This window comes from Bombina bombina, chromosome 3, assembly GCF_027579735.1.
Source record: "Bombina bombina isolate aBomBom1 chromosome 3, aBomBom1.pri, whole genome shotgun sequence".
NCBI classification, from domain to species: domain Eukaryota; kingdom Metazoa; phylum Chordata; class Amphibia; order Anura; family Bombinatoridae; genus Bombina; species Bombina bombina.
The window spans coordinates 499,241,819-499,268,777 of NC_069501.1; the positions used below are offsets into that span (position 1 = coordinate 499,241,819).

The following is a 26,959-nucleotide window of genomic DNA, read 5'->3' on the forward strand; positions in this document are numbered from 1 at the left end:
CGCCACCTCTATTGTGGCGAAATTCAATCTCTTCGGTCGAGTCCGACCGAGGAGATTGACAGCTCCTGCCCGCGTGTGATTGGCTGTGCGCGGGCAGGGGCGGGATTGCACGCGAGCGCAAAATTGCGCTCGTGTGCAATGGTGAATACCTGCGGGTAATTTCGCCCCGCCACAGGTGAGCTGAGGTGTACAGGGGCGCGTATATGCGCCTGTGTACGCCTAAGTGTTAATAAATCTAGCCCTTAGTGAACAGTGAAACACACAGACTGTGGGTATGTTCAGTACATAAAACGTTTAAAATATGCTTGATAAAAGAAGATGCAATTACTGTATTACAAATATAAAATAGATCTTTGTCCTCATACACTGTAATGTACGCTTTGCATTACAGTGAATTAGCATTGACAATTTGACTGCCTTCTATAACATCAATGAGAGAAGCTGCCGTGCACACGTCATGTGACTGCAGTGCCTGAAATGAACGTGAGTTACAAGATGGCACCCTGCATAGGAAAACACAAGCTGAGGATAAGCATAGAAAATATGAGTCTTCATGAAGAGTTTTATAGTAAGATGAACATACAGCATTGAGAACAGTGTATTAGTTTATTTTGATTCCTCAGCAACAGTTAGTTCAGAAAATCTTAAGCAGGTGTTAAGTGTCCCTTTAAGAGAGTGCTCCTAATCTCAGCTTGTTACCTGTATAAAAGACACCTGGGAGCCAGAAATCTTGCTGACTGATATAGGATCAAATACTTATTTCACTCATTAAAATGCAAATCAATTTATAACTTTTTGAAATGTGTTTTTCTAGATTTTGTTGTTGTTATTCCGGCTCTCACTTTTCAAATAAGCCTACGATTAAAATTATAGACTGACCATTTCTTTGTCAGTGGGCAAACGTAAAAAATCAGCAAGGGATCAAATAATTTCCCTCACTGTACTTAAGGACTGGAGTTGAGAAACACTACCTCAAAACAACTTATGTGTATAATGTCTGGTTGTGTGTATTTTATCTGGTCTTCTTAACTATGGCAAATCAGATACTAGGGCCTCGATCACATACTTGGCGATGAGCGCAAAAAACAGAGTCGCCATTTTTTTCTCAAATCGCGTGATCACAAACCCGGCGTAGCAGACAAGTTACGCTCGTAGAGTTTTTATGGCGTGCGCATTTTTTACTCCAATAGACTAACAAAGAACTGGCATCGGCAGTCGATATCACAAAGGCAGCGCGTGGACTTACACGCGCAGAATGGATATATTTTACTCTATTTTCAGCTCTCCAGACCTATGCAGGTACAGCAACCCTTGCACACAATAAAAAAGCAGTGGAAGTCCCTAGAAGGCTTAACAAACACCTAACGCATGCGCACTCACATACATTTGAGCCGCACATACAGCACAATCACAAACAACACAACCTCTCACCTGCAGCCTTAAAACACCTGATTACCCACCATGTTTCCCTTGCAGTCGGTTTGCATGTTGGTTTATTAATTTCTTTCGGTTTCGATCTATACGTGTGAATTCAACATAAAAAAAACTACTCTTTATTTTTAACTTACGCATGCAATATACTGGCGTAAATTACCGGCGACCCCAGAAATGTGTAGTTGTGCATATTTCTGAACCTCGCTAGTTTGGCCTACTTACGCCAGTATATCATATGGCGGCGTGTTATGTAATTCACCCGATATGTGAGGTGAACATACGGGCGATGTGTGTTTCAGCAGTTGCGCTGAAAATTACTCAACATCTGTGATCGTGCCCTAGATGTATATGAGCTCCTACATGTGTAGCAAATAGCAGGGCCCAGGTAACCTGCAGCAAACCTAAAGGGACATTATAGTCTTATTTTATTTAAACATTATAAATAATTCACAGCACTGCAAATGAACATCAGGGAAAAAAGAAAAAAACTATTTTGAACTATTATTTTGTTAGTAAGCTAAGTATTGTTTTGCAGGACTGGGACACACCTAGGGTTGCCACCCTAGACAGCACACAAATAGTTATACTGAACAGCACTATTCATGTTCCTCCCTGCACACCCTGCAGTATGTATAACTCATAAGTGTCCAGGAAAACATGGCCGAGACACCACTTGAAAAGCCTTTTGTTAGAGCTTGTAATTGTAGAACTGGCAACACTGTAATGCTCTTGTGTTTAACCAAATGGGGTTAAAGGGACAGTACACTGTAAAATTATTTTTCCATTAATGTATTTTAAATGACTTGTTATACCAACTGCAGAGTATAAAATATTTGAGAAATTGCATTTTCATCCTTATTTGTGTATATGAAGTAGCTGATTTTGTGCTTTGAAACCACAGCCTATTACAATGGGTTGAACTTAAAGGTGATATCAGATCTCATTATGTTCTAAGTTTGTGTAAACAGACTTGCTTCCTTATCTTTTATTTGGCTGGAACACCAAAGCTCAATACAGAGAGAGAACAATGGAAAATTATCATTTTATTACTTAACTATCCTGCATCCCACTGAGAGTGTAATCTCTTCTGCTGGCTGTGTATACTTAGGCTATTCAATAGCCTATACTCCAGTATTAATTTGTTCAGTATAGGTGGCGATACCACAGGCTAAATCAGCTATTCCAAATGCTGAAATAGGAGTAAAGGAGCTACTTGTAACCAAATTAATACACTCTAGCAGGTTAAAAGGATCATTGGGAATAATTTAAAGGGGAGAAAATTTTTGAGTGAACTGTCCCTTTAAGCACATAATTAAGTTTTGTACATGAGCCACATTCTGGTTCATGCAACTGCAGCTGCTGATTGACTTATTCAGCTGCATCACCCTTCGGTCTGTAGTGAAATCATAATTTTCAGAGAAAAAGTGAAACAAAATATATAATAAGTGAACATTAAAATGCTCTGGTTTGCTTTTATTTTTTATTACTTTGTTTAATTAATAGTTTTATTTTTAATTTCTTTAAAGTAATTATAAAAAGCACACTTCAGCTTTAAATGTTATCAAAAAAGAAGAGTATATTTTAATGACTTGCATGAGGTTGATATTTATGTACAACTTGATTTTAGATTACAGGCTTTGAGTTTATTTCTTCACTTCCCGGAGGATTTTGGTTTAGCTTTGTCACACGGCGATATTTTACTACATGATAATATAACACTGAAATATATATTGTCCTCTGTGACTGATTTAGCAAGGGGTATAAAATAATGCACTGCTTAGTAAATCAAAGTGATAGGATAACACAGGATTCACTGACCTTTTGTGCATGAAGTAAAATCTTATTTTTTTAATAAATCTAAAGCCTAGTTTCTTGTGTGGCTGTTTTATATAATGATTTCAGATGCAACAAAAGGCATAGCTATGATCTGCCTGCAGGCAACTTTTTGTGACAGTGTGAGAAAGCATTGTGTTCTGACTTGCATGTAGCGTTTTTAAGAATTCAGACCTTTTCAGGATGGGTAGACAATGTTGAGGCAAAAAAAAAAAAAAAAAAAGCAGAGTAAAATAAGTACCGGTGTCTTCTCAAATTGAGTGCCATCTTTTTATGAAAAAAAAAATAATAAAAAAAATTATTTTTATATATATATATATATATATATATATATACATACACAGTATATATATATACATATATATATATATATATATATATATATATATATATATATATTCCTAGTGGTATATTTCATTTCACAATCCAAAATATTTTTTAAAAAAAAAAATTGGTTGCCACTTCATTTTATTAACCTTTTAAAGCCGTTATGCCGTTCCATTCCGTCATAATTAGACTGGGCTTTAAAGCCGTTATGACGGAATGGAACGTCATAACTAACGGCTGTCCTGAAGCCTTCTGTGCTTCAGGGATTTAATCGCGGTCTGGAGGGCGTTCCTAGGATTGTAGGGACGCCCCCCAGATGCGATCCAATAATTGAAATCTCGCGATCGTATGCACGATCGCGTAGTTTCAATTTGTCTACATCGGAACAGTTGTTCCGATGTAGGCACTTTAACCCTGTCACGAAAGGGTTAATTGAAAAATGTATTTATTTACTTTTGCACTATTTTTTTCCTGATAGCCCACAAATTTCAACTGCCTACAGAAAAGTACAGAATATCAGCCAATCAGCAGCAGCATACACATGGATGAACCCATCAAGAACATACAATTTTAAACAACTTTCCAATTTATTTCTATTATCAATGTTGCTTCATTGGTATCCTTTATTGAAGGAGCAGCAATGCACTACTGGGAGCTAGAAGAGAACAACTGTAAGCCAATGATAAGAGGTATATATATATGCAGTCACCAATCAGCAGCTAGCTCCCCACTCCTGAGCCTACCCACATATGCTTTTCAACAAAGGATACCAAGAGAATGAAGCAAATGAGATAAAAGAAGTCACTTGAAAAGTTGTTTACAATTATATGCTCTATCTTAAATCACAAAATATATATTTTTAGGTTTCACAGCCATTTACACTTGAAGGCAATTGCTCACTGGTCTTTTGACAAACTTCCTTTTAGTTGTGCAGTGTAACATTTTGTGATAAACATCTGAGGAAGGCACAAATAAACATATCATTGTTTATTAGTGGTCACTTTTTAACAGAATACCAGTTGTCTAAAGATGAAAAATTAGCAGATTTTTTTTTTTATAAATGACACCCATGCCTGGAGAACAAATCTATTTTCCCTTGGTCCACTTACATCTTGCTATATATGGGGAAATATGTCAATTTTAAGTATAACTCAGAATTGCTAGAATAGTAAGCTTTCTTTAAATAAATACATATGTTTGCTTATGCAGTTGAAATTCAGAAAACTCAGATAAGTTATAAAAATAAAAAAAAAGAACCGCACTGTGCTTTGACTTGTAAGAAATATCTACAATGTATAAAAACTCTCTCCTGAGAGGCCCAGGATTCAGACAATAAATATTATCTTGATTCACTACAATGTATAAAACATAATGAATAATCTCCATACAATAGCGCACAACATGTTTAATTAACTCAAACAGCTACAGCGGTAACATGCAAAAAGCATTTTGGAAAATTTGTTTGAATTTCCTGCTTAAATGGACATGGAACCCATTTTTCTTTCTTTCAGGATTCACATACAACATACAATTTTAATCAATTTACTTCTACTATAAAATGTGCTTCATTCCTTTGATATCCTTTGCTGAAGGAACAACATTGCACTGCTGAGAGTTAGCTGGACACATCTAGACAGCCAATCACAAGAGACAAATGTGTTCAGGCACCGATCACCAGCTAGCTCCCACTAGTGTAATATATGTACATATTATTTTTCAACAATGGATACCAAAAGAACAACCTTCATTTTTAAATAGAAGTGAATTTAAAAGTGTCTTAAAATTGCATGCTCTATCTGCAAGTTTAAATTTGACTTTCCTATCCCTTTTAATAGCTTCAATTCTCTTATAGTGCAGAGGCCTTAACAGTCGGAAAAGGCTCACCAATTTTCATTTTAAAGAGACACTGAACCCAATTTTTTTCATTCGTGATTCAGATAGAGCATGACATTTTAGGCAACTTTCTAATTTACTCCTATTAGCAAATTTTCTTCCTTCTCTTGGTATCTTTATTTGAAATGCAAGAATGCAAGTTTAGATACTGGCCTATTTTTGGTGAACAACCTGGGTTGTCCTTGCTGATTGGTGGATAAATTCATCCACCAATAAAAAAAGTGCTGTCCAGAGCCTGAACCAAAAAAAACCTTTTTCAAATAAAGATAGCAAGAGAACGAAGAAAAATGATAATAGGAGTACATTATAAAGTTGCTTAAAATTGCCTGCTCTCTCTGAATCATGAATAAAAAAAATTTGGTTCAGTGTCCCTTTAAATGTATTCATATCAACTGGATGCTTTGGTGCTTACGCTCTATAGAAGAATAGAGTATAATTAACACTTTTCTCAGTGTGTCATCCTTAGGGGATGAGAGAGGGAGCAGACTATATGTCTCTCTGAGACATGTATCAGTGCCTGCTTGTATGAACAGGATCAGGAAAGTAACCGGTGCTGCTTGCCTCCCTCTAATCCATGTCCCTCATCTTTTGTTTCTGCCTCTCGCTTTCCTCCCTCACCACCCTGTCTTAAAACATTGGCCTTTATCCCAGAATTCTTGAATCAAGAGTGACTCAGGGCTAATTGGAAAAGACACCAGGAAATCACCCATTAACGTGCAGGAGGGTGAAGCACACGCCTCTCTTATGATCTACTACTGTCTCTTCTGTTCACACTGCTGCACTTCTTCCACAGCTTTTTTTTTTACAGCTCTGTCACTGATCTTCTGTCCAGCACTCTGTTCATGTCATGTCCCATCACATACGCACAAATGGTCACTGTGCATAACGTATTGTCACTGCACTTACCTCTGCAGCTAGATAATTCCCTGTGGCAAGGTGTTTAAATCGGTAAAGGCTGTTCCAGTGCCCTGCACCCCCTCTGCAAGGGTCATGATGAACAACCTATAGAGAAATGGTACAGTCAATACAGATTTCCCAGAATCCTTTTCCCCAACCACACCATTTTTAAAATAATAAGTTAAATATTATTAGTGGGATGATGTACATCTTTATCACCTCTATAGAATTTAGCTACCTGTTACTGCAGAGTATCCAGCACTAACATTGCAGTCTCAATGTTGACGTTGTAGCATTGTCACAATGTTGAGAGACAGCAACTTGTATTTAAAGGGACAGTAAAGTCAAACAAACTTAAATGGATTGGATAAAGCATAGAATTTTAAACCACTTTCCAATTTACTTATATAATCAATTTTGCTTATTTCACTTGTATCCTTGGATAAAAAAATATTCCTAGGTGAGCTCAGGAGCGTGCACATGTCTTTAGCCATTTGGCAGCAGTGTTTGCAACATTGTTTATAGCACTGTTATACATAGTTACATACACTACTGCCACAAAAAGCAACAGACACTCTATGGTAGCAAAGTTTCCAACTAAGTATAACATTGCTATAAATATTGTTGCAAACACGTGCATGCTCCTAAACTTACCTAGGAGTAATCCTTAACAAAGGATACTAAGAGAACTAAGCAAAATTGATAATAAAAGCAAATTGGAAAGTTGTTTAAAATCACATGCTCTTTTTGAATCATAAAATATTAATTTTGACTTTACTGTCTCTATGTGAAAATGGGGAAACGAAATGCAAGTCAACAAAAGTGATGACTTAGAACTGAATATTATTGCTTCTAACTCGTTCACTTGCATATTTATAAAAATGACCACACAGGGTAATTTGGCATTATTTCATTTCAGAAATGTTACCGCTAACAAGTCCAGTCACTGTTGTCCATAATTATATACATATTACTTGTATTTATATTGTAATTTATAATACTTAATACTGATTCTGCAAAACAGAATGAGAAGCAGCCTGCCAGGAACAAACAGCAGCATCAATAGCTTGTTCTATGGCCCGGTTGCCACCTGGTAGTAGCTTCTTTCTGCCCAATTGTGCTTTTCACAGAGGAAAACTTCCCTGTAGTATATCAGTCTGATCCCGCCGACATGGTCAGTCCAGCCCCGAAATACCAGGCAATTCTCCTCTGAACAAGGAACATGACAACCCCAGACGATCGTTTCGGCCTCCTTTGGGCCTCGTCAGTGAGGTGCAGCCATATCCCTCTAAGCATCAGACTGATATACTACAGGGAGGTTTTCCTCTGTGAAAAGCACAATTGGGCAGAAAGAAGCTACTACCAGGTGGCAACCGGGCCATAGAACAAGCTATTGATGCTGCTGTTCGTTCCTGGCAGACTGCTTCTCATTCTGTTTTGCTAATACTGATTCTGATTGACTGTACTAGGCAGAAAAAGATTGCAAAATATTATTACTTGATCTGTCAAAAAATGTGTTATCAGCGAGAAGACATCATCGGTAGTTGCCTACATTGCCAAAAAATAACATCTGGTTGTGATTCTACACTTTTATAGGGAACTTCTTTATAATTGGTACTGTATATTCAGTTTAATATACTTTAGATGCTCTTACCTCCACTTCCCACAGAGCATTGGAGCTTGTAGCGGAGGTAGCTGACTGTCGTAGAGTGGTGCGCAGAAAGACGTGGAGACGAGATTTATACTCATCACATGTCAAGAACTTTTCTTGCTCAGCATGGAAAAGACGAACCACATCACCCTAGAGAGAGAGAATGGAAAACTTAAAGGGACAGTAAAGTCATAATTAGACATAGCTTACAATTTTAAACAACTTTCCAATTTACTTCTATTATTTAATTTGCTTCCTTCTCTTGTTAGCCTTTGCTAAAAGGTTTATCTAGGAAAGTTCAGGAGCAGCAAAGAAGCTAGCTGCTGATTGGTGGCTGCATATATATACAGATTGTCATTGGCTCACCCATGTGTTCAAACAGAAACCAGTAGTGCATTGCTGCTCCTTCTACAAATGATACCAAGAGAATTAAGCAAATTTGATAATAGAAGTAAATTGGAAAATTGTTTAAAATTGTATGTCCCACCTAAATCATGAAAGAAAACGTTTGGGTTTCATGGTCCTTTAATATGGATATTCAAAAAAGCAGTGTGACAAGCCAGATGCATACAAAAAAAAAGATAAAGGAACATAAGTACATTTACTGGTAGTGGGAAACAAGCTTGTAGATGAATGTGGAGATTTTTACTTCAACAAGCTCTTCCACTACAAAAATGATGCCATCAACAGTTTCAATGACGTGAGTTTGTCAACATGGTGATAGTTACAGATTAGTGCGGTGGTTAGGATTAGGAGAAAGCTTAGAAAGAGTAACAGGAGAGCGACTCACATTTGTTGAAGCACAATAAAGTGCAAGGCCTTGCAGGTTGGCCTTCTTTGAATTATTTTATAGGATTTTTATGGTGGATGGCCTGATATTTGAGAAGAGCTACCCGAACATTTGAAGTTAACATTGGTTTGATATACTCACATGGGATTGGACAGTGGGATATAAATAATGCTTTTGTAGGCATATTGTATTTTCTATATTGTTGGTGCCCTTGTTTATATCATTTGTGTGATATATACATTTTGTATGATTAGGATCAAGGTTATGGTAATACAAGGAAAAGGATAGGAGTTAAGGTTAATGTTAGGGTTACAGTTAGGTCTAGGGTTAATATTAAAGGTAAGAGATAGTATTAGGGTTACGTTTAGGACTAGAATTAAGGTTTGGGTTAGACAGAGTTAAAGTTAAGGTTAGGGTTAGACTGAGTTAAAGTTAAGGTTAGAGTTAAAGGAACATGAAACCCAAATTTTTCTTTCATGATTCAGTGAGAGGATACAATTTTAAACAACTTTCAAATTTACTTCTATTATATAATTTGTTTCATTCTTTTGGTATCATTTGTTGAAGGAGCAGCAATGCACTAATGGTTTCTAACTGAACTCATGGGTGAGCCAATCACAATCAATACATAGGTTATCTGCTGCTCATGAGCTTGCCTAGATAAACCTTTCAGCAAAGGATAACAAGAGAAGGAAGCAAATTAAATAAAAGAAGTAAATTGGAAAGTTGTTTAAAATTGTATTCTCTATCTGAATCATGAAAGAAAAAAATTGGGTTTCATGTCCCTTTAAGGTTTAGAATTAAAGCTAAAGTCAGGGTTAAGGTTAGGTCTAGGCTTAGAGTTAAAGTTAAGGTTAGGGTTAAGGTCAGAGCTATGGTTACAATTAAAGTTAAGGTTAAGTTTAGGTTTGGCTTAGAGTTAAAGTTAGGGTTAAGGTTAGGTCAGGTCTAGGTTTAGAGTTAAAGTTAAGGTTAGGGTTAAGGTCAGGGCTATGGTTAGAGTTAAGGTTAGGGCTAGGTTTAGTGTTAAGGTTAGTGCTAGCGTTAAGGCAAATTCTATGTTTAGAATTCAATATTTGAATGCCAAAAGAGATCAGAAGTAATGTCATAGAATAGGTTGGGGGAGGGGGAACACATGGGGGAATAAGTGAGAAATGTGAGAAATAATGTATGGAAATAGAGGAAAGAGACATGGAATATAATGATGGTATTACAGGGTATAAGCATTATACTGGCTGATAGCAAAAAGGTAGGGAATATAATGCAATAAAGAAATGACAGTTACCTAGTAGAATGATGAACATAGGTACAAAATGGCAGCAGCAGGGCAGGTGACACTGTAAATATGTTTGGAACAAGAAATATAAGTGGTAAATACTCTCTCACCCCTTTCAGCACATCCTCCATATAATCTCTGTACTGCATGAATAGGTTGATCTTCCAACTGGTATTTGAATTGAGAGAATTTACCTGTAGAGTATCAGAAGTATTGTTAGATATTCAATATCTTTCTCCATGAGCACTACATTCAGTGCGGTAAATGCTCACAGCATTAGTCTTCACCCATCTTTTCCACCCATAACCAACTCACTTACCTCCTTGCAGCCAGGGTTATCACTCAGCTCATAGTTACTGGCATGTAGAGGTTGTCCAGCATTCACTGGGTTAAGGTTCACCTTGTCCCCAACTACAATCTGCAGACAGAAGAGGGTTAAATAATGCAGGCCAAGGAAATCAAATTAGTTATTCCTACTTTATAGGATACAATATAATAAAATTTTACATTTTCTCTTTTATATTCCACCCCATCCTATATCTCACCGAATATCTTCATCTCTCTATTCAACAGCTTCTTCAATTGTCCCTTGTTTTCCATTCCTACCACTCCCTCCCCCCAAACTTCTTTTTTTACACCATTCATCTCTCACACTTCCATTCTTCCCACCTCATTTTGGAATTACACTTAGACGGCTAGATTTACTATCCCTGCACGTGGACAGGTTAGCGAGTAGTGAACCTGTCTTCCGCCGATTGTCACTTGCGATGTATTGCATGGTGAAATTTATCATTGCACAAGAGGATTCTTGTGCAATGCCGCCTCCTGCTGCAGCACAACCAATTGCGCTAGAGCAGGGAATGTCAATCAACCTCTGAGGTGGTGGGGAAGAAAAAGAAGCGGTTTCTGCTACGTAGCCGCAGTTCACTTATGCAAAGTTCATAGTGAAAAATCTGAGAATGAAGATTAATAAGTCTAGCTTGTCTACTTTCTTTTCTCCCACATATGTCACTTTCTCAACAAAAGCCCCTTCTCACATTGTCTCCATTGCTGCGCAGTTTCCAGAATGGTTGGATAAAGAGCCAGGACCCTTCATTGCCTGTCACATCGAGCGTCACTCGCATGGCATTCTTCTCCAGCAGGGCTGGAAGTCGTTTGTTCACCGTCAGATACTTGTTACTCTTCATGTGTAGCAACTGTAGGAGAATACAAGACACTGATTACACATAATAGTATAAAATGCTTAAAGGAACATAAAATATTTTCAGTGACTGATAGCTTCTTAAAATATGGAGGCCATAGTTCAATATTTTATAACTGCTGGGTACAACTACAGTAATATGGTTAGTACTTACCACGCTATTGTTTTCCTTCTGTACATAGAGCTCTCTTTAAAGCTGTTCTCTTATGTATTTTAACTTATTACAGAATCCAGTTGGTAAAGCAAGGCATTTTATACTGGGCGCCGCCATCTTGTAGCTTGCGGTATATTGTTGCATCCTGTGATAGAAGCAGTGCACTTTCACAGATCTGTGATTTTACAGCCTTTTTTACATCTGTACCTCTCGCTTCAGTTTAGCTCACATAATAGAGAGAAGTGTTACATTTTTGCACAGTTTAAAAGTTACATAACAAATATAAGCTTCAAGATGGCGATGCCCAGTGTGCAGATGCAGAGCTTCACTAACTGATAATTGTACGGGGTTAAATAAGAGAATGCCTTTGAAGACAGCTGCAAACACAGGAGGAAAACAATAGCATGGTGATTAGTAACCCTGCTACTGTAGTTGTACCCAGCACTGTAATATCCCTTTAAGGGCTGCATACAAACGTATGGTCATATGGGTCACTTGCCCTCTATCCTCAGACTGCTACAAAATGGCATAAGGGAAGTGCTTGTTTTGTTTATCTACACTTCCAGTGGGTGGATTGTTATGGTCGAGACACCACCATATGTGTAGCGGAAGACTCAGTATTCCTTGTTTTGATATTACCGGAGCGACGATAAAGGATTCTTAGTCTTATTCAAGTTTACCTGCACCGCATCGTGCAATAAGGGTTTATTCAAGTAATAAGGGTGTATATACTCAATTGGCTGCTGTTACGTGTAAACCTTAACTTATATGTTCTGAACATGCCTCATATATAGCTAATGCAGGTTTAATTTAACATTTGCACTGTGTATCTTGGAGCGTATATTTTATCTATTGTATTTGTTTTATTGCAATAATTATTTGTTTATTAATATTTGAATACATCTCTACACTGAGAGAAGTGCACTCTCTTTGTTTTTTTCAGATTTATGCTAGTGTGACACAGTCATTTCAAGAGTTTTAGCAGCACCTTCTTTTATTGATCACCCTCTAAAAGAAGAGACAATATGTAAGTTGGTTTGTTTATTTAAAAAGTTATTTTAAAATGACTATTGTTTCTGGTCACTTTGAAATGGCTGCCAAGCTCTGCCCACTGATGACATCACGATATGGGCTGCATTAAAGGCTTCACTAGTTACAAGAGACTCAGAGTGCATAGATGCAGCCCAGATCGGGATGTCATCAGTGGGCGGAGCTTGGCAGCCATTTCAACGTTAACAGAGACAATAGTCATTTAAATTTTATTACTAGGAGCTAGCTGAACCTATCAGGTAAGCCAATGACACAAGACATATATGTGCAGCTACCAATCAGCAGCCAGCTCCCAGTAGTGCATTGCTGCTCCTGAGTCTCCCTAGGAATGCTTTTCAAAAAAAGGATTTCAAGAGGAAAAAAAAACAAATTTGATAATATAAGTAAATTGTAACGTTGTTAAAAATGAAATGCTCTATTTGAATCATGAAAGAAAAAATGTGGGTTTGATATCCCTTTAAGTGATGTGCCATTTGCATTCCAGTTCACATTGTTTTATGTTGTCTATGCTGCAAACTAGGACTTTATTTCAAACAGAGGTATCACTGGTTCTTGTATTATAATCTCTTTTTAACCTGTACTTTTATGGGAGTGACGTAGTTTACTCCCCGGCTAATAGTGATGTAACTAGGCACAAACTGGGTAAAAAAACTCATGGGAAGCACAAGTAACTTCTGCCTATGGGCTCTAGCACATAAACCCTGCCTCTTACTTTACTCTCATTGTCAATCATTGTAGATGCTCCACACTCTTAGTAATGGAATTCCATAACTTCCTGAAATATGTTTAAATAATTTAACATTAAAACCTGAAACAACAGTTCTTTTCTGCTATTCCAGCTTTATGATTTTCTCCTAGACTACTCCTTTCCTTTTCTCTCACCAGCTCGGGTCACTCCTACTTACAGCCGTTTTGCCCTGCTGCATTCCCTCCCTTGATCTATCGTGCTCTCCCTCAGATTTCAGAGAATTAAAAGCTACCTTTACAGAGAAGCCAGAGAAATACCAATCTAAGGTCTGGCAGTCACATATCTCAGCAAAACCATACATTTAACCCATATTTTACTGCGCTGTACCACGCATTCCAGTCTGTGCAGTTACTATTATGGTTATTATTTCATAAAGGACATTCATATTTGCTGAGAAAAAGGGTTCAGTTCCCCAACCCTTTGTTTAAAAAATACCATAACAGATCTAGTGGAAGAATCTTTCAGGAGTGGTGCACCCTACACTTCAGACCAGTATGTATATTATCTATTTTTGTTATCATGTGTATTAACCCCTTTACGCCATTAGGACATTCCATGCCATGCTAACAGCGCTGGGCTTTAACGCTATTAGGACGGCATAGAATGCCCTACCTTATAAGGCGTCCTGCAGCAGCTTCCCAATTTGACAAAGGCAAGGATCGGCCTGGGGAGCTTGCCTAGCAGCGTAGGCAGTCCCCCAAGATCCGATCAAGGATCACGTGATTTAATTTTTTACTAATAGTGTTTACATCTTCGTTCTGATGTGAACACCTTTATTCTGCCACAAATGGGTTATTAATAATAATAATAACAACAATAATATTAATAATAAGAAGTATTTATTACCTGGATAACACTGCCATATTTAACCACCTCTCCGTGCACTTTTTTGTTCTCGGTCTCATTTTGCTTCTGCTCAAGTTGAGCTGCATGCTATAGATGAAGGATGAAGAAAAGGTTAATTTTAACTTATTAGCAGTGTTAGCACTCAAATAAAAGATATACTCTTTCTCAGCATTATATGTGTGAGTCACTTTAAGACTAAGTTATGAAAATCAATCGATCATAGTAAACGGTAAATTGGTAAGCCAGGCCTGTCCTTTGGGCAGGGCGAGAGGGGCACCCGCCTAGGTCCCCGTGCTTTGGGGGCCCCCGCTCTTTCAGGGCTGAGGGCATGAGAAGGTGCAGTATATATCCTGAAGAAGTATAAATAGTAACAGCCTATAAGCAAGTAAGGCCTATAGTAACAGCTTTCAGACAAGTAGGGCCTATAGCAACACGCTTATAGACAAGTAAGGCCTATAGTAACAAGCTTATAGACAAGTAAGGCCTATAGTAACAAGTTTATAGACAAGTAAGGCCCATGGTAACAGCCTTTAAACAAGTAAGGCCTATAGTAACAGCTTATAGACAAGTAAGACCTATAGTAACAGCTTATAGACAAGTAAGGCCTAAAGTAACATCTTATAGACAAGTAAGGCCTACAGTAACATCTTATCGACAAGTTAGGCCTATAGTAACAGGTTTATAGACAAGTAAGGCCCATGGTAACAGCCTATAAACAAGTAAGGCCTATAGTAACAGCTTATAGACAAGTAAAGCCTATAGTAACATCGTATCGACAAGTTAGGCCTATAGTAGCTTATAGACAAGTAAGGCCTATGGTAACAGCTTATAGACAAGGCCTATAGTACCAAGCTTATAGACAAATAAGGCCTATAGTAACAGCCTATAGACAGGTAAAGCCTATAGAAGCTTATAAACAAGTAAGGCCTATAGTAACAGCTTATAGACAAGTAAGGACTATAGTAACAGCTTATAAAAAAGTAAGGACTATAGTAACAGCTTATAAAAAAGTAAGGCCTATAGTAACAGCTTATAAAAAACTAAGGCCTATAGTAACAGCTTATCGACAAGTAAGGCCTATAGTAACAGCTTATAGACAAGGCCTATAGTACCAAGCTTATAGACAAGTAAGGCCTATAGTAACAGCCTATAGACAAGTAAGGCCTATAGTAACAGCTTATCAACAAGTAAGGCCTATAGTAACAGCTTATAGACAAGTAAGGCCTATACTAGTAACAGCCTATAGACAAGTAAGGCCTATAGTAATAGCTTATAGACAAGTAAGGCCTATACTAGTAACAGCCTATAGACAAGTAAGGCCTATAGTAACAGCTTATAGACAAGTAAGGTCTATAGTAACAGCTTATAGACAAGTAAGGCCTATAGTAACAATGTATAAGCAAGATGCTATTTGTTTAAAAGGTATAGGGTGCATGTATACTTGTACACAGTATTTCAGTGAGGGAGAGGCACTAAGCTTAACTGAGGGCATATTTTTTCTGCAAGAAAGCTATATTTTAAAGCATTTTGTATTGCCGAGTTACATGTGACATTTATTTATTAAAAGGAAACCATACTCTGCACCCCTCTTCTAGTGAACTCATTAGACATTAATGTAAATATATTTTAGAACAGAAGAGGTTATACATCCAGTAAATAATCGACCATATGATAAAAAAAAAAGGAATGCAGAACACAGCAAACATTACTGAAAACATTTATTATGTATAAACACAAGTTAGTATGTATTGTCGTACCAGATCTATTTTCAGCCTAAATATTTTTCCCACAAAAGCCTTTATCAAGTATTGCTGTATCTATTGATTTTATATCATTGCGCTGCTGAAAACACATTATTCCTGACTCATTATTCAGTTGGAGTCTTTGGAAATATTGGAGGAAAACTAAACCTCCTTGGTATGAAAATTGATATAAACAGTATGATTCCATTAACTGCTTTGTTAACACTCTGAAAAGCTCATTGTTAAAAAAAAAAAAAAAAAAAAAAAAAGCTCCACTTGTCCCTTGTTGCGGAGTCTGATGCAGGGAAATGAAATTCAGTAACTCATATAAAACAGTGTAGCTAGTATTTTGAAGAATTGTAACAATTTAAATATTAATATGGAATAAATATATATATATATATATATATATATATATATATATATATATAAGTACCCGGGTAAAACAGACAATACCCAAGCGGCTGTGGGTAAAGCCTGATGTACTGTAATTCCCCCATGTACACTATTTCTTTTGTCCCGGCCTGGGGGGTTCATGTAAGGCACCCCATCAATCCATTGGCATCCACACCAAGTGAACCTTCAAGTTAAGCTTTGCCGCCCTTGAACCCCCCCCCCCCCAGGTGGAGGCAAAAAAAATGTAAAGATGGGGGGAATTACAGTGCATCGTATTTATTGATGCGTGACTCGATGATCTTCTGATCTTACATCAGGCTTTACCCACAGCTACTTGGCTAATGTCTGTTTTACCCGGGTAATCCTAGGATTACCCAATATCTGACTTTACCAGCAACATATATATATTTATTTATTTTCATTTACATAGATATAGATGATGTGTGTGTATGTGTATATATATATATATATATATATATATATATATATATATATATATAAAGATCTGAAATGGTTGGAACCTATCTTATATTAAAGAGACAGTATACACCTTGAGATTTTAATATAAAATGTTTAGTTATATGTAGTAAAACAACTTTGCACTATGTTTTCATCATTTAATTTGCTCCTGTTTTATTTGATTTAGCTCTGAAAGTTGAGAAATTTCTAAATCTGAGAATTAGAAATCCACACAGCAGACTTATCAAGACCAACCGTGCTACATACACTATTTTTCACTAATTGGTTTCAGCAGAAAACAACTGCAAAACAATGCAGTAAAATACTAACATAATGAGCATGGCTAGTCTTGTTTTCTCCAGAAGCAAGCCCAGATTTGCACCTTAGCAAGTGGTAGGTGGAGTCTGGCTATTGAAAAACAATTGCGGCAAACAATATATAACCAATTTAGTAACCCAACCTGTGCACTATGGGAGGACACTAAAGTCAAAATTTATAGGGACAGTCAACTCTAAATTAAACTTTTATGATTCAGAAAACACAATTTTGAACAACTTTCCAATTCACTTCCTATGCACAATCTTTTTATATGCACAATTTTTGAGGTACCAGCACCTACTGAACATACGTGTATGCATTTTGGCTGACCACATTTGTGCAAACAAAATATCTACTTTTCATTTGAAATGAAAACTAAGTCCTTTTGCGTTGTCTCTTTATTATGCATTTATTGATTATGTAGTTCTACTGTGTTTAGCGGCGTTTTAACTTTCATGATTCAGATAGAGCACACCATTTTTAAACAACTTTCCAATTCCCTTGCATGATCTAAATGTGCAGTCTCTTCATTTGCAGACTGGCTAGCCGTATCGTCTCCAGTAACAAGCCCGAGTTGGTTTTTAAATTGTTTACACTTGGATATGTTATTCTATAGCAAAACAACAGTAATGTTACAAGTTGTTTAATGTCTCTACAAGTAAAAGGGGCCTACGTTTTCTTTATGGAGTCTTTTCTTTTTTAATGAAGTTTCAATAAAGAAGTGATTTTAATATAGAGACTGACGTTCAGCTTGTTATTTTTATTCTTGGATATGATAGAGCTTTTACTATGCTAAAGTAATGCAGCCTGACGTCCTATAGTATAACAAGACTGCAGAAGTACTTTACTGTTTTAAAGTCTTATTCACAACATATTACTGCACTTGACCCTTTTTACTTGCAATTAGGCTATAATTAACAAGCATATTATAAATACGGCAAACTCTGCATCACTGATTACTTTTGCAGCATGCTGTATCAAAATGCAGGATATGACTGATTAAAGAGCCAGTTACTTTGTGTCCTGCATAATGCAGGACAGACGGGACTTTTAGCATAACTCACACTATAATTAATTTCACTTTTTAATCATTTTACATTTTTTATTAAAGGAACATGAAACAGCTTTTTTTTTCATGATTCAGAGAGAGCATACAATTTGTAACCACGTTCCAGTTTTCTTCTTTTATATGTTTTGCTTCATTCTCTTGGTATACTGTATTGAAAGCGCAGTAATGCACTACTGGGAGCTAGCAGAACACACCGGAAAGCCAAATATAAGAAGTATTTATGTGCAACCACCAATCAGCAGCAGAGTTATATTCTCAATCTGAATCATGAAAAAATATGTTGGGTTTTACTGTCCCTTTAAAATAAGATGAATAGAATTCTAAAGTTAAATAGAGATACATTTGGGAAACAGAAAGTTGTGTTAACTAACAATATTTGTTTTACTTTTTATACTGGGTAACACACAGAAAGCCACAATCATTTATAAATGAATGGAGAAACACAAAGATATCGCTGTTAACATCTACTTTTGCAACAAGATATCAATATTTATCCTACTTGAAGTACAATAAGAAATTGTTTGTTCTTTCCACAATGCAAAATTCTTGAAAAATGTTAAAAAGCATCTAATGTGTGACTAGACAATAAAAGAGATGTATTCATTCAGGAAATCTGGGAAGAAATCAAACATAGAAATGAAAAAAACAGCAGTTGGGTTTATGTGAATAATACTTCACTTTGAAGTCTCTTTATACATAAAAAAAAAAAAGATTTCACAAGAACCCAGTAAGAATAAATTGGAGATCTGTCAACCTTTATGACCTACTGAAACATTGAAGAGGCAGCCCTTTTGCACATGAGAATAGAACAAAATAAAAAAAAAGGCAAACTATGTTTTACGTTTCTTATGGTGCAGATAATATGTATGCATTAAATAATAGTCATATTTACTGACAATGAATGAGTCTTCTAAATAGTGAATGACTATTCAATGAAAATAAGAGATGCTATATTATTTTTTTTATCTAAAAACTAAGGTCCGCTGCTGCAAAAGTAATTGTCTCTCTTGTAGAAATACATAAGTACTGGTATGTGGGCACTGACAAGTAGAAACACCTGCCAGAAGTCTGAATGTATGTATTGACCCCCCCACACACACATATACGTACATACCCCCCACACACAAATACATATACGTACATAACCCCCCACACACATACACACATATATACGTACATACCCCCCAACACACACATATACGTACATACCCCCCACACACACATATACGTACATACCCCCCACAAACACATATACGTACATACCCCCCACACACAAATACATATACGTACATAACCCCCCACACACATACACACATATATACGTACATACCCCCCAACACACACATATACGTACATACCCCCCACACACACATATACGTACATACCCCCCACACACACATATACGTACATACCCCCCACACACAAATACATATACGTACATAACCCCCCACACACATACACACATATATACGTACATACCCCCCAACACACACATATACGTACATACCCCCCACACACACACATATATATACGTACATACCCCCCCCCACACACACACACATATATACGTACATACCCCCCAACACACACATATACGTACATACCCCCCACACACACAAACATATATACGTACATACCCCCCAACACACACACACATATATACGTACATACCCCCCAACACACACATATACGTACATACCCCCCCCACACACACACACACATATATACGTACATACCCCTCTCTCTCTCTCTCTCTTACCTCTATAATTAGATTTGTTTCTACCATTTGATGTAGGGAGTCTTAAATGAAGCTCTGCTCCAGTTGATGAAGAAAGAAGGCTTCACCCCTCTTCGTACATCACACTCCCTACTGCAATAGTCTACTCCGTACTGCAACATAATCTAACTACCCACTGACAAATGCTGGGTCCCTACCTATGACATTATCATAGAGGTACAGCCGTATATTTGTGATGATTATGCCTCTGGTTTTCCCAGTGGATTTATCGAGTTGACTGACTCTGATAGAGTTGCTTATACCTTTAATTGACAAAAAATAAATAAAAAAATACCAGCCATGCTCATTAAAAAAAAACACACAGCAAATTTAGGAACTAAAGCTGCTAGGACTCATTTAAATGATCATTGGTTTATAATTAGATTCCAACACACTCAGAAATAAGGATGTTATCATGCTGAAACTTTTTCTATGTTTAATCTTTATTCTCAACTTTGACCTGAACCTTAAAAATATCAGCCATGTTGGTTATATATATATATATATATACTCTGTATGTATATATATATATATATATATATATATATATATATATATATATATATATATATATATATACTGTACACACACCCACACCCACACACATATATATATATATACTGTATATACACACACACATATATATATATATATATACTGTATATACACACACACATATATATATATACTGTATATACACACACACACATATATATATATATATATATATATATATATATATATATATATATATATATATACTGTATATACACACACACACATATATATATATATATATATATATATATATACATACACATATATATATATATATATATATATATATATATATATATATATATATATGTATATATACAGATAGATAGATAGATAGATAGATAGATAGATAGATAGATAGATAGATAGATAGATAGATAGATAGATAGATAGATAGATAGATAACAAAATAACAAGAGTATTTCCCCTAAAATAAATTTGGTTTTGATTCCTTATGACCCTTGCCCATTCAGCATCAATACAATAATTCAAATTTAACAAAAATCACATTTCTCATTTCCAGCTGTTTTTGCAATTTGGTTACAGCCAAATCACACAGGGTTTACAACTGTTGAGCTCTGACTGTTATTATTTCTGACATTAGCATAGATTTGCCATTCAATGACATGTAGATGGGTTTTTCAATGGCTTATATAAATAAAATTAGGTAGTCTTGATTTATCTCAATGGGAAGCACTTGCAGACTATTTTACATATGTTTACATGACAGTCTAATCCTGTACTTGTTTGTTTTGTACACAATTTATTACATAAGAACACATATTTTTGACAGCAGTTATGGCTAAACAGGCTAATCTAATCTTCCCATTTTTTTCTAATTACCTAAAAAACATAAATGTATTTAACCCTTAGTTGAGCCTCATGGATATCAAATATTCTTTTAGTATTTTACTATTGACTGTATCATTTTTTGCTGGGCAATTATGTTTCATTTCTATTATTATTCCAATGCAGCAAGCTGTTAAAGAGTATTTTTAATGGGATAGGAAACTCCACATTTTTCTTTCATGATTCAGACAGAGGGGTAAATTTATCAAGTGTCGGGCGGACATGATCCGCTGTAGTAGATCATGTGCGCCGCACATCGCTAAATGCCGACAGCGTTTAATATTAAATGCTTGTGCAATGCCACCCCCTGCACATTTGCGGCCAATCGGTTGCTAGCAGGGGGTGTCAATCATCCTGATCGTATCCGATCGGGATGATTTCTGTCCGCCAACTCAGAGGTGGTGGATGCGTTAAGGAGCAGTGGTCTTACAACCGTTGCTTCTTAACTTAAGTTTAAGTCAGGCCTGAAACTTCGGGGGTAGATTGCAGCATCCGCTGCTTGATAAATCTACCCCAGAGAATACAATTTTAAACAACTTTCCAATTCACATATTTATCTAATTTGCTTAATTCTCTTGTTATCCTTTGTTGAAGAAAAAGTAATGCACATTGATAAGCCAATAACGTGAGGCATATATGTGCAGCCACCAATCAGCAGCTTTTGATCCTACCTAGGTATTCTTTTCAACAAAGGATACCAAGAGAAAGAAAAAATTTAGATATTAGAAGTAATTTGGAAACATTTATAAAATTACATGGTTTAGCTGAATAATGAAAGAAAAAAACTTGGGTTTTATATCCTTTTAAGTGCACAATTTCTGAGGCACCAACTTCTACTGAGCATGTGCAAGAGTTCACAGTACAAACATCAGTGACTGGCCGATGGCTGTCACATGATAGAGGAGGCATTCAAATGAAAGGCAACGTGTAAAAATAAAAATAAATAAAAAAATGACTGCTTATTTGACATTTATTAGAATTTGACGGTAGATAAGAACCAAAAAAGTCCATCAAGTCTACCCATAAATAAATAATTATTAATTCAAGTAAGTGTTATTACATTGTATTTTTATGATGCATCTGTTGAATATGCATTTCTACTGTATTTAATGGCCGTTTAAAATAAGACATCAGACTTCTGAAAAATGTATGCCCTTATTTCAATATATAATTGTGACTTCTTGTCTTGGATTTTTTTTTTTTCTCTTCAAAATGTTCTTCTGAATTTTATTGGACGTTTTCTGCATATATTTTTTTATGACATATAAACAGCAAAAGAAAAGAAGGTTTTGTCAGGAGGAATTAATTTCATTCACAGTTGCTAAGTATTTGAACATTGTGGTAATTTATAACTGCCTTGGCAAACAATCGCTGTCAGAATATTTGAATAAAAATATCATTAAATATAAAAACAAATATGATTAAAGCAAATGAATGGCAAACACACAGAGCCAATTTAATAGCTAATGCCTAAAGTGGTATAATGCAAAAAGCAACATACTCTAATGTGCTAAAGCATTTTATTATTGCACTACTGTGTGCCTTTATGTGTTTAACCCCTGCACACAGGTTAACCCTTTAAGGACACAGCTTTCAGTTTGCTCAATTGTTTTATGACGGAAAAATTCCGTCATATGTCCTTAAGAGGTTAAACACATAAAATAGGCTCGGGAGTTGCAATGCACTTCCGTTTCTGAGCTGGAAGCGAGCCAGAAAACCAATGAGTTTACCCATCAATCACTGGCCGTGTCCAGCTCAGGAGCAGGAACAGATAGTCAGAGGTACACAGTAGTGTGTGAGAATTTTACTATTATACAATTGTTTTCCTTTAAAATGTTTAAAAAAATACTAGGCTTTATTTTAGGTAACAAAAATAAAGGTACATTTTAAAGCAAAAATTACACACTCTAACCTAGGGTTCTTCAAACTTTTCCCCCCAAGACTCAGTGTCATGATACCACATACCTTCGCGACCCTATTTTTATGCTTGGTCTGAACATTTCTGAAGTAATAAACAAAAGATAGCTGCAATTTTGGCAAAATGTAGTCAAACTTGAAAGTGTTGTAATAGTTGATAGCACACACACTCTTATACACTCTCATATAATAAACACACACACACCACACACTCTCATACAAACACACTCACCACACACTCTTTCATACAACATACACACCACACACTATCATACAAACACACTCACCACACACTCTTTCATACAACATACACACCACACACTATCATACAAACACACTCACCACACACTCTCTTATACAACATACACACCACACACTATCATACAAACACACTCACCACACACTCTTTCATACAACATACACACCACACACTATCATACAAACACACTCACCACACACTCTCTTATACAACATACACACCACACACTCTCATACAAACACACACCACACACTCTCATACAAACACACACACCACACACTCTCATACAAACACACACACTCTCTCATACAAACACACACACCACACACTCTCATCCAACAATCACACACACTCTCATACAACACACACTCATACAAAAAATCCACACACTCTCATACAACACACACATACCACACACACTCTCATACAAAACACACATCACATACACTCTCATACAACAAAAACACACACACACTACACACACTCTCAAACACACACACCACAAACTCTCATAGAACACACACACCACACACACTCTCATACAAACACACACACACTCTCATTCAACACACACACTTTCAAACAACAAACTCACACACTCTCATACAACACACACATACCACACACACTCATACAAAACACACACCACATACACTCTCATACAACAAACACACACATACTCTCATACAACACACACATACATACTCTCATGCAAAACACACACTCTCCATATAACATGATACACCCACTCCCCACAAACACCCCGCTCTAATCCATTAGTGCTTGTAATTTTTGCATTACTATCAGATAGATTATGAGTTTTGAGCACTATAGGGAAATTAACGAACACAACAAAAGTTGCGTTATTTAATCCCCTATAGCGCAGCCATTACAAGTTTTTCAAAACCCGGCTTGTGCGTGCGATATGGTGCTTTTAAGCTCCATAACGCACCAAAAACAAGCGCTGTTTTGACGTGCTCGTGCACGCTTTCCCCATAGACATCAATAGGGAGAGCGGGTCAGAAAAAAACCTAACACCTGTGATCGCAGAAAAAAAAGTCCGTAACGCAGTCCCGTTGATGTCTATGGGGAAAAAGAAAATACAGTTTAAACCTAACACACTAACATAAATCCCACGTCTAAACACCCCTAATCTGCCGACACCTACCTACAGTTATTAACCCCTAATATCCTGCTCCAGATATCGCCGCCACCTAAATAAAGTTATTAACCCCTAATCTGCCACTCCCGATATTGCCGCCACTATACTAAAGTTATTAACCCCTATTCCGCCACACACCAACATCGCCACCACTATATTAAAGTTATTAACCCCTATTCCCCCGGTCCCGACATTGTCGCAACTAAATAAAGTTATTACCCCCTAAACCTCTGGCCTCCCACATCACTACCACTAAATAAACCTATTAACCCCTAAACCGCCAGCCCCCACATCGCAACAACCTAAATTAAAGTATTAACCCCTACACCTACCCCTAAACCTAACATAACCCTAACCCTAACGTAACCCTAACGCCCTCTAACTTTAACATAATTAAAATAGATCTAAATTAAATTTACAATTATTAATGAAATAATGCCTATTTAAAACTAAATACATACTTACATGTGAAATTAAACCTAAGCTAGCTACAATATAACTAATAGTCATATTGTAGCTAGCTTAGGTTTTATTTTTATTTCACAGGTACGTTTGTATTTATTTTAGCTAGGTAGACTAGTTAGTAAATAGTTATTAACTATTTACTAGCTGCCTAGTAAAAATAAATACAAACTTACCTGTGAAATAAAACCTAAACTATTTTACACTAAAACCTAACATTACAAAAAATAAAAAAACTACCATTACAAAAAATAAAAAAACCTACTATTACAAAAAAAACTATCGAAATTATCCAAAAAAAATAAAAATTATTCCTTTTCTAATGCCCTCAAAAAAAACAACCCCCCCCAAAATAAAAAAGCCTAATCTAGAATAAACTACATTAAAAGGGCCTTTTGTAGGGTATTGCCCTAAATTAAATAGTTCTTTTGCTCCAAAAAACACCCCCTAAAAGGGCCTTTTGGGGGGCCCTTAAAAATGCCTTTTGTAGGGCATTGCCCTAAGTTAAACAGCTCTTTTTGCTATAAAAACAACCAAACACCCCCTAACAGTATACAAACCCCCACCCCCAAACTACCAAGGACCCTTAAAGGGGCCTTTTGGGGGCCCTTAAAAGGGCCTTTTGTAGGGCATTTCCCAAGGTTAAACAGCTCTTTTGCTACAAAGAAAAACAAAACACCCCTCAAAAATAAAAATTATTCCTATTCTAATACTCATTAAAAAAACACCCCAAAACCTAATCTAGAATAAACTACCAATGGCCCATAAAAGGACCTTTCGTAGGGCATTGCCCTAAAGATATCAGCTCTTTTTGTGAAAAAAAAAAAAATACAAAATCTAAGCTACCCATTGCCCTGAAAAGGGCATTTGTATGGGCATTGCCATTAAAAGGACATTTAGCTCTTTTGCTGCCCAAAAACTAATCTAAAAAAAAACAACAACCAAAAAACCCTTAAAAAAAAATAACACTAACCCCCAACGATCTACTTACAGTTTTTGAAGTCTCGCTTGAACAATCTTCATCCCGGCGGAGAGGTCCTCATCCAGGCGGCAAGAAGTCTTCATCCATGCGGCCTCTTCAATCTTCATCCCGGTGGCATCTTCTATCTTGATCCCTGCAGCACGGAGCTGGTCCATCCTGAAGACATCCGGCACGGATTCATCATCCAATAGAATGAGAGCTGATAAATCCTATTGACTGATTTGAAAAGCCAATAGGATTTTAGCAGCTCTAATCCCTATTGGCTGATTCAAATTTTTCAGCCAATAGGAATGCAAGGGAAGCCATCTTGGATTGCGTACCTTGCATTAAAGATTCAGTGTACGACGGCGACCATATGAAGAGGATGTTCTATGCTGAATGTCTTCAGAATGGACCGCACTGCCGGGATCAAGATAGAAGATGCCGCTTGGATGAAGATTGAAGAGGCCGACTGGATGAAGACTTCTCGCCGCTTGGATGAGGACTTCTCCGCCGGGATGAAGATTGAAGTGGCCGCCCGGATGAAGATCGATTAAGCAGGACTTCAAAATCTGTACGTGAATCTTCGGGGGTTAGTGATAGTTTTTTTTAGGGTTTTTTGGGTGTTTTTTTTTCAGTTTAGGGTTTGGGTATGTAAAAGAGCTAAATGCCCTACAATAAGCCCTTTTAAGGGCTATTGGTAGTTTATTGTAGGCTAGGTTGTTTTTTTTTTGGGGGGGGGGGGCTTTTTTATTTTTAAAGGGCTATTAGATTAGATGTAATTCTTTTTTATTTTTGATAATTTCGTTTGTTATTTTTTGTAATTTAGTCTTATTTTTTGTAATTAGATACTTTGTAATTTTTAGAGTAGTGTTAGGATTTTTTTTAAATGTCTAGCTTAGTTTTATTTAATTGGTTGATAGTTTAATT

General features: G+C 36.5%; 1 protein-coding gene across 1 annotated transcript in view; it reads right to left on the reverse strand.

Annotated features, from left to right (window-relative positions):
• The window catches only part of ITPR3 (inositol 1,4,5-trisphosphate receptor type 3), a 579,835-nt gene that overhangs the window by 400,701 nt on the left and 152,175 nt on the right, over positions 1-26,959 (reverse strand). Inside the window, 6 exon segments of the mRNA XM_053706861.1 lie at positions 6,394-6,489; positions 8,039-8,185; positions 10,212-10,295; positions 10,421-10,519; positions 11,139-11,297; positions 14,101-14,187. Coding sequence (XP_053562836.1) covers positions 6,394-6,489; positions 8,039-8,185; positions 10,212-10,295; positions 10,421-10,519; positions 11,139-11,297; positions 14,101-14,187 — 672 coding nt within the window.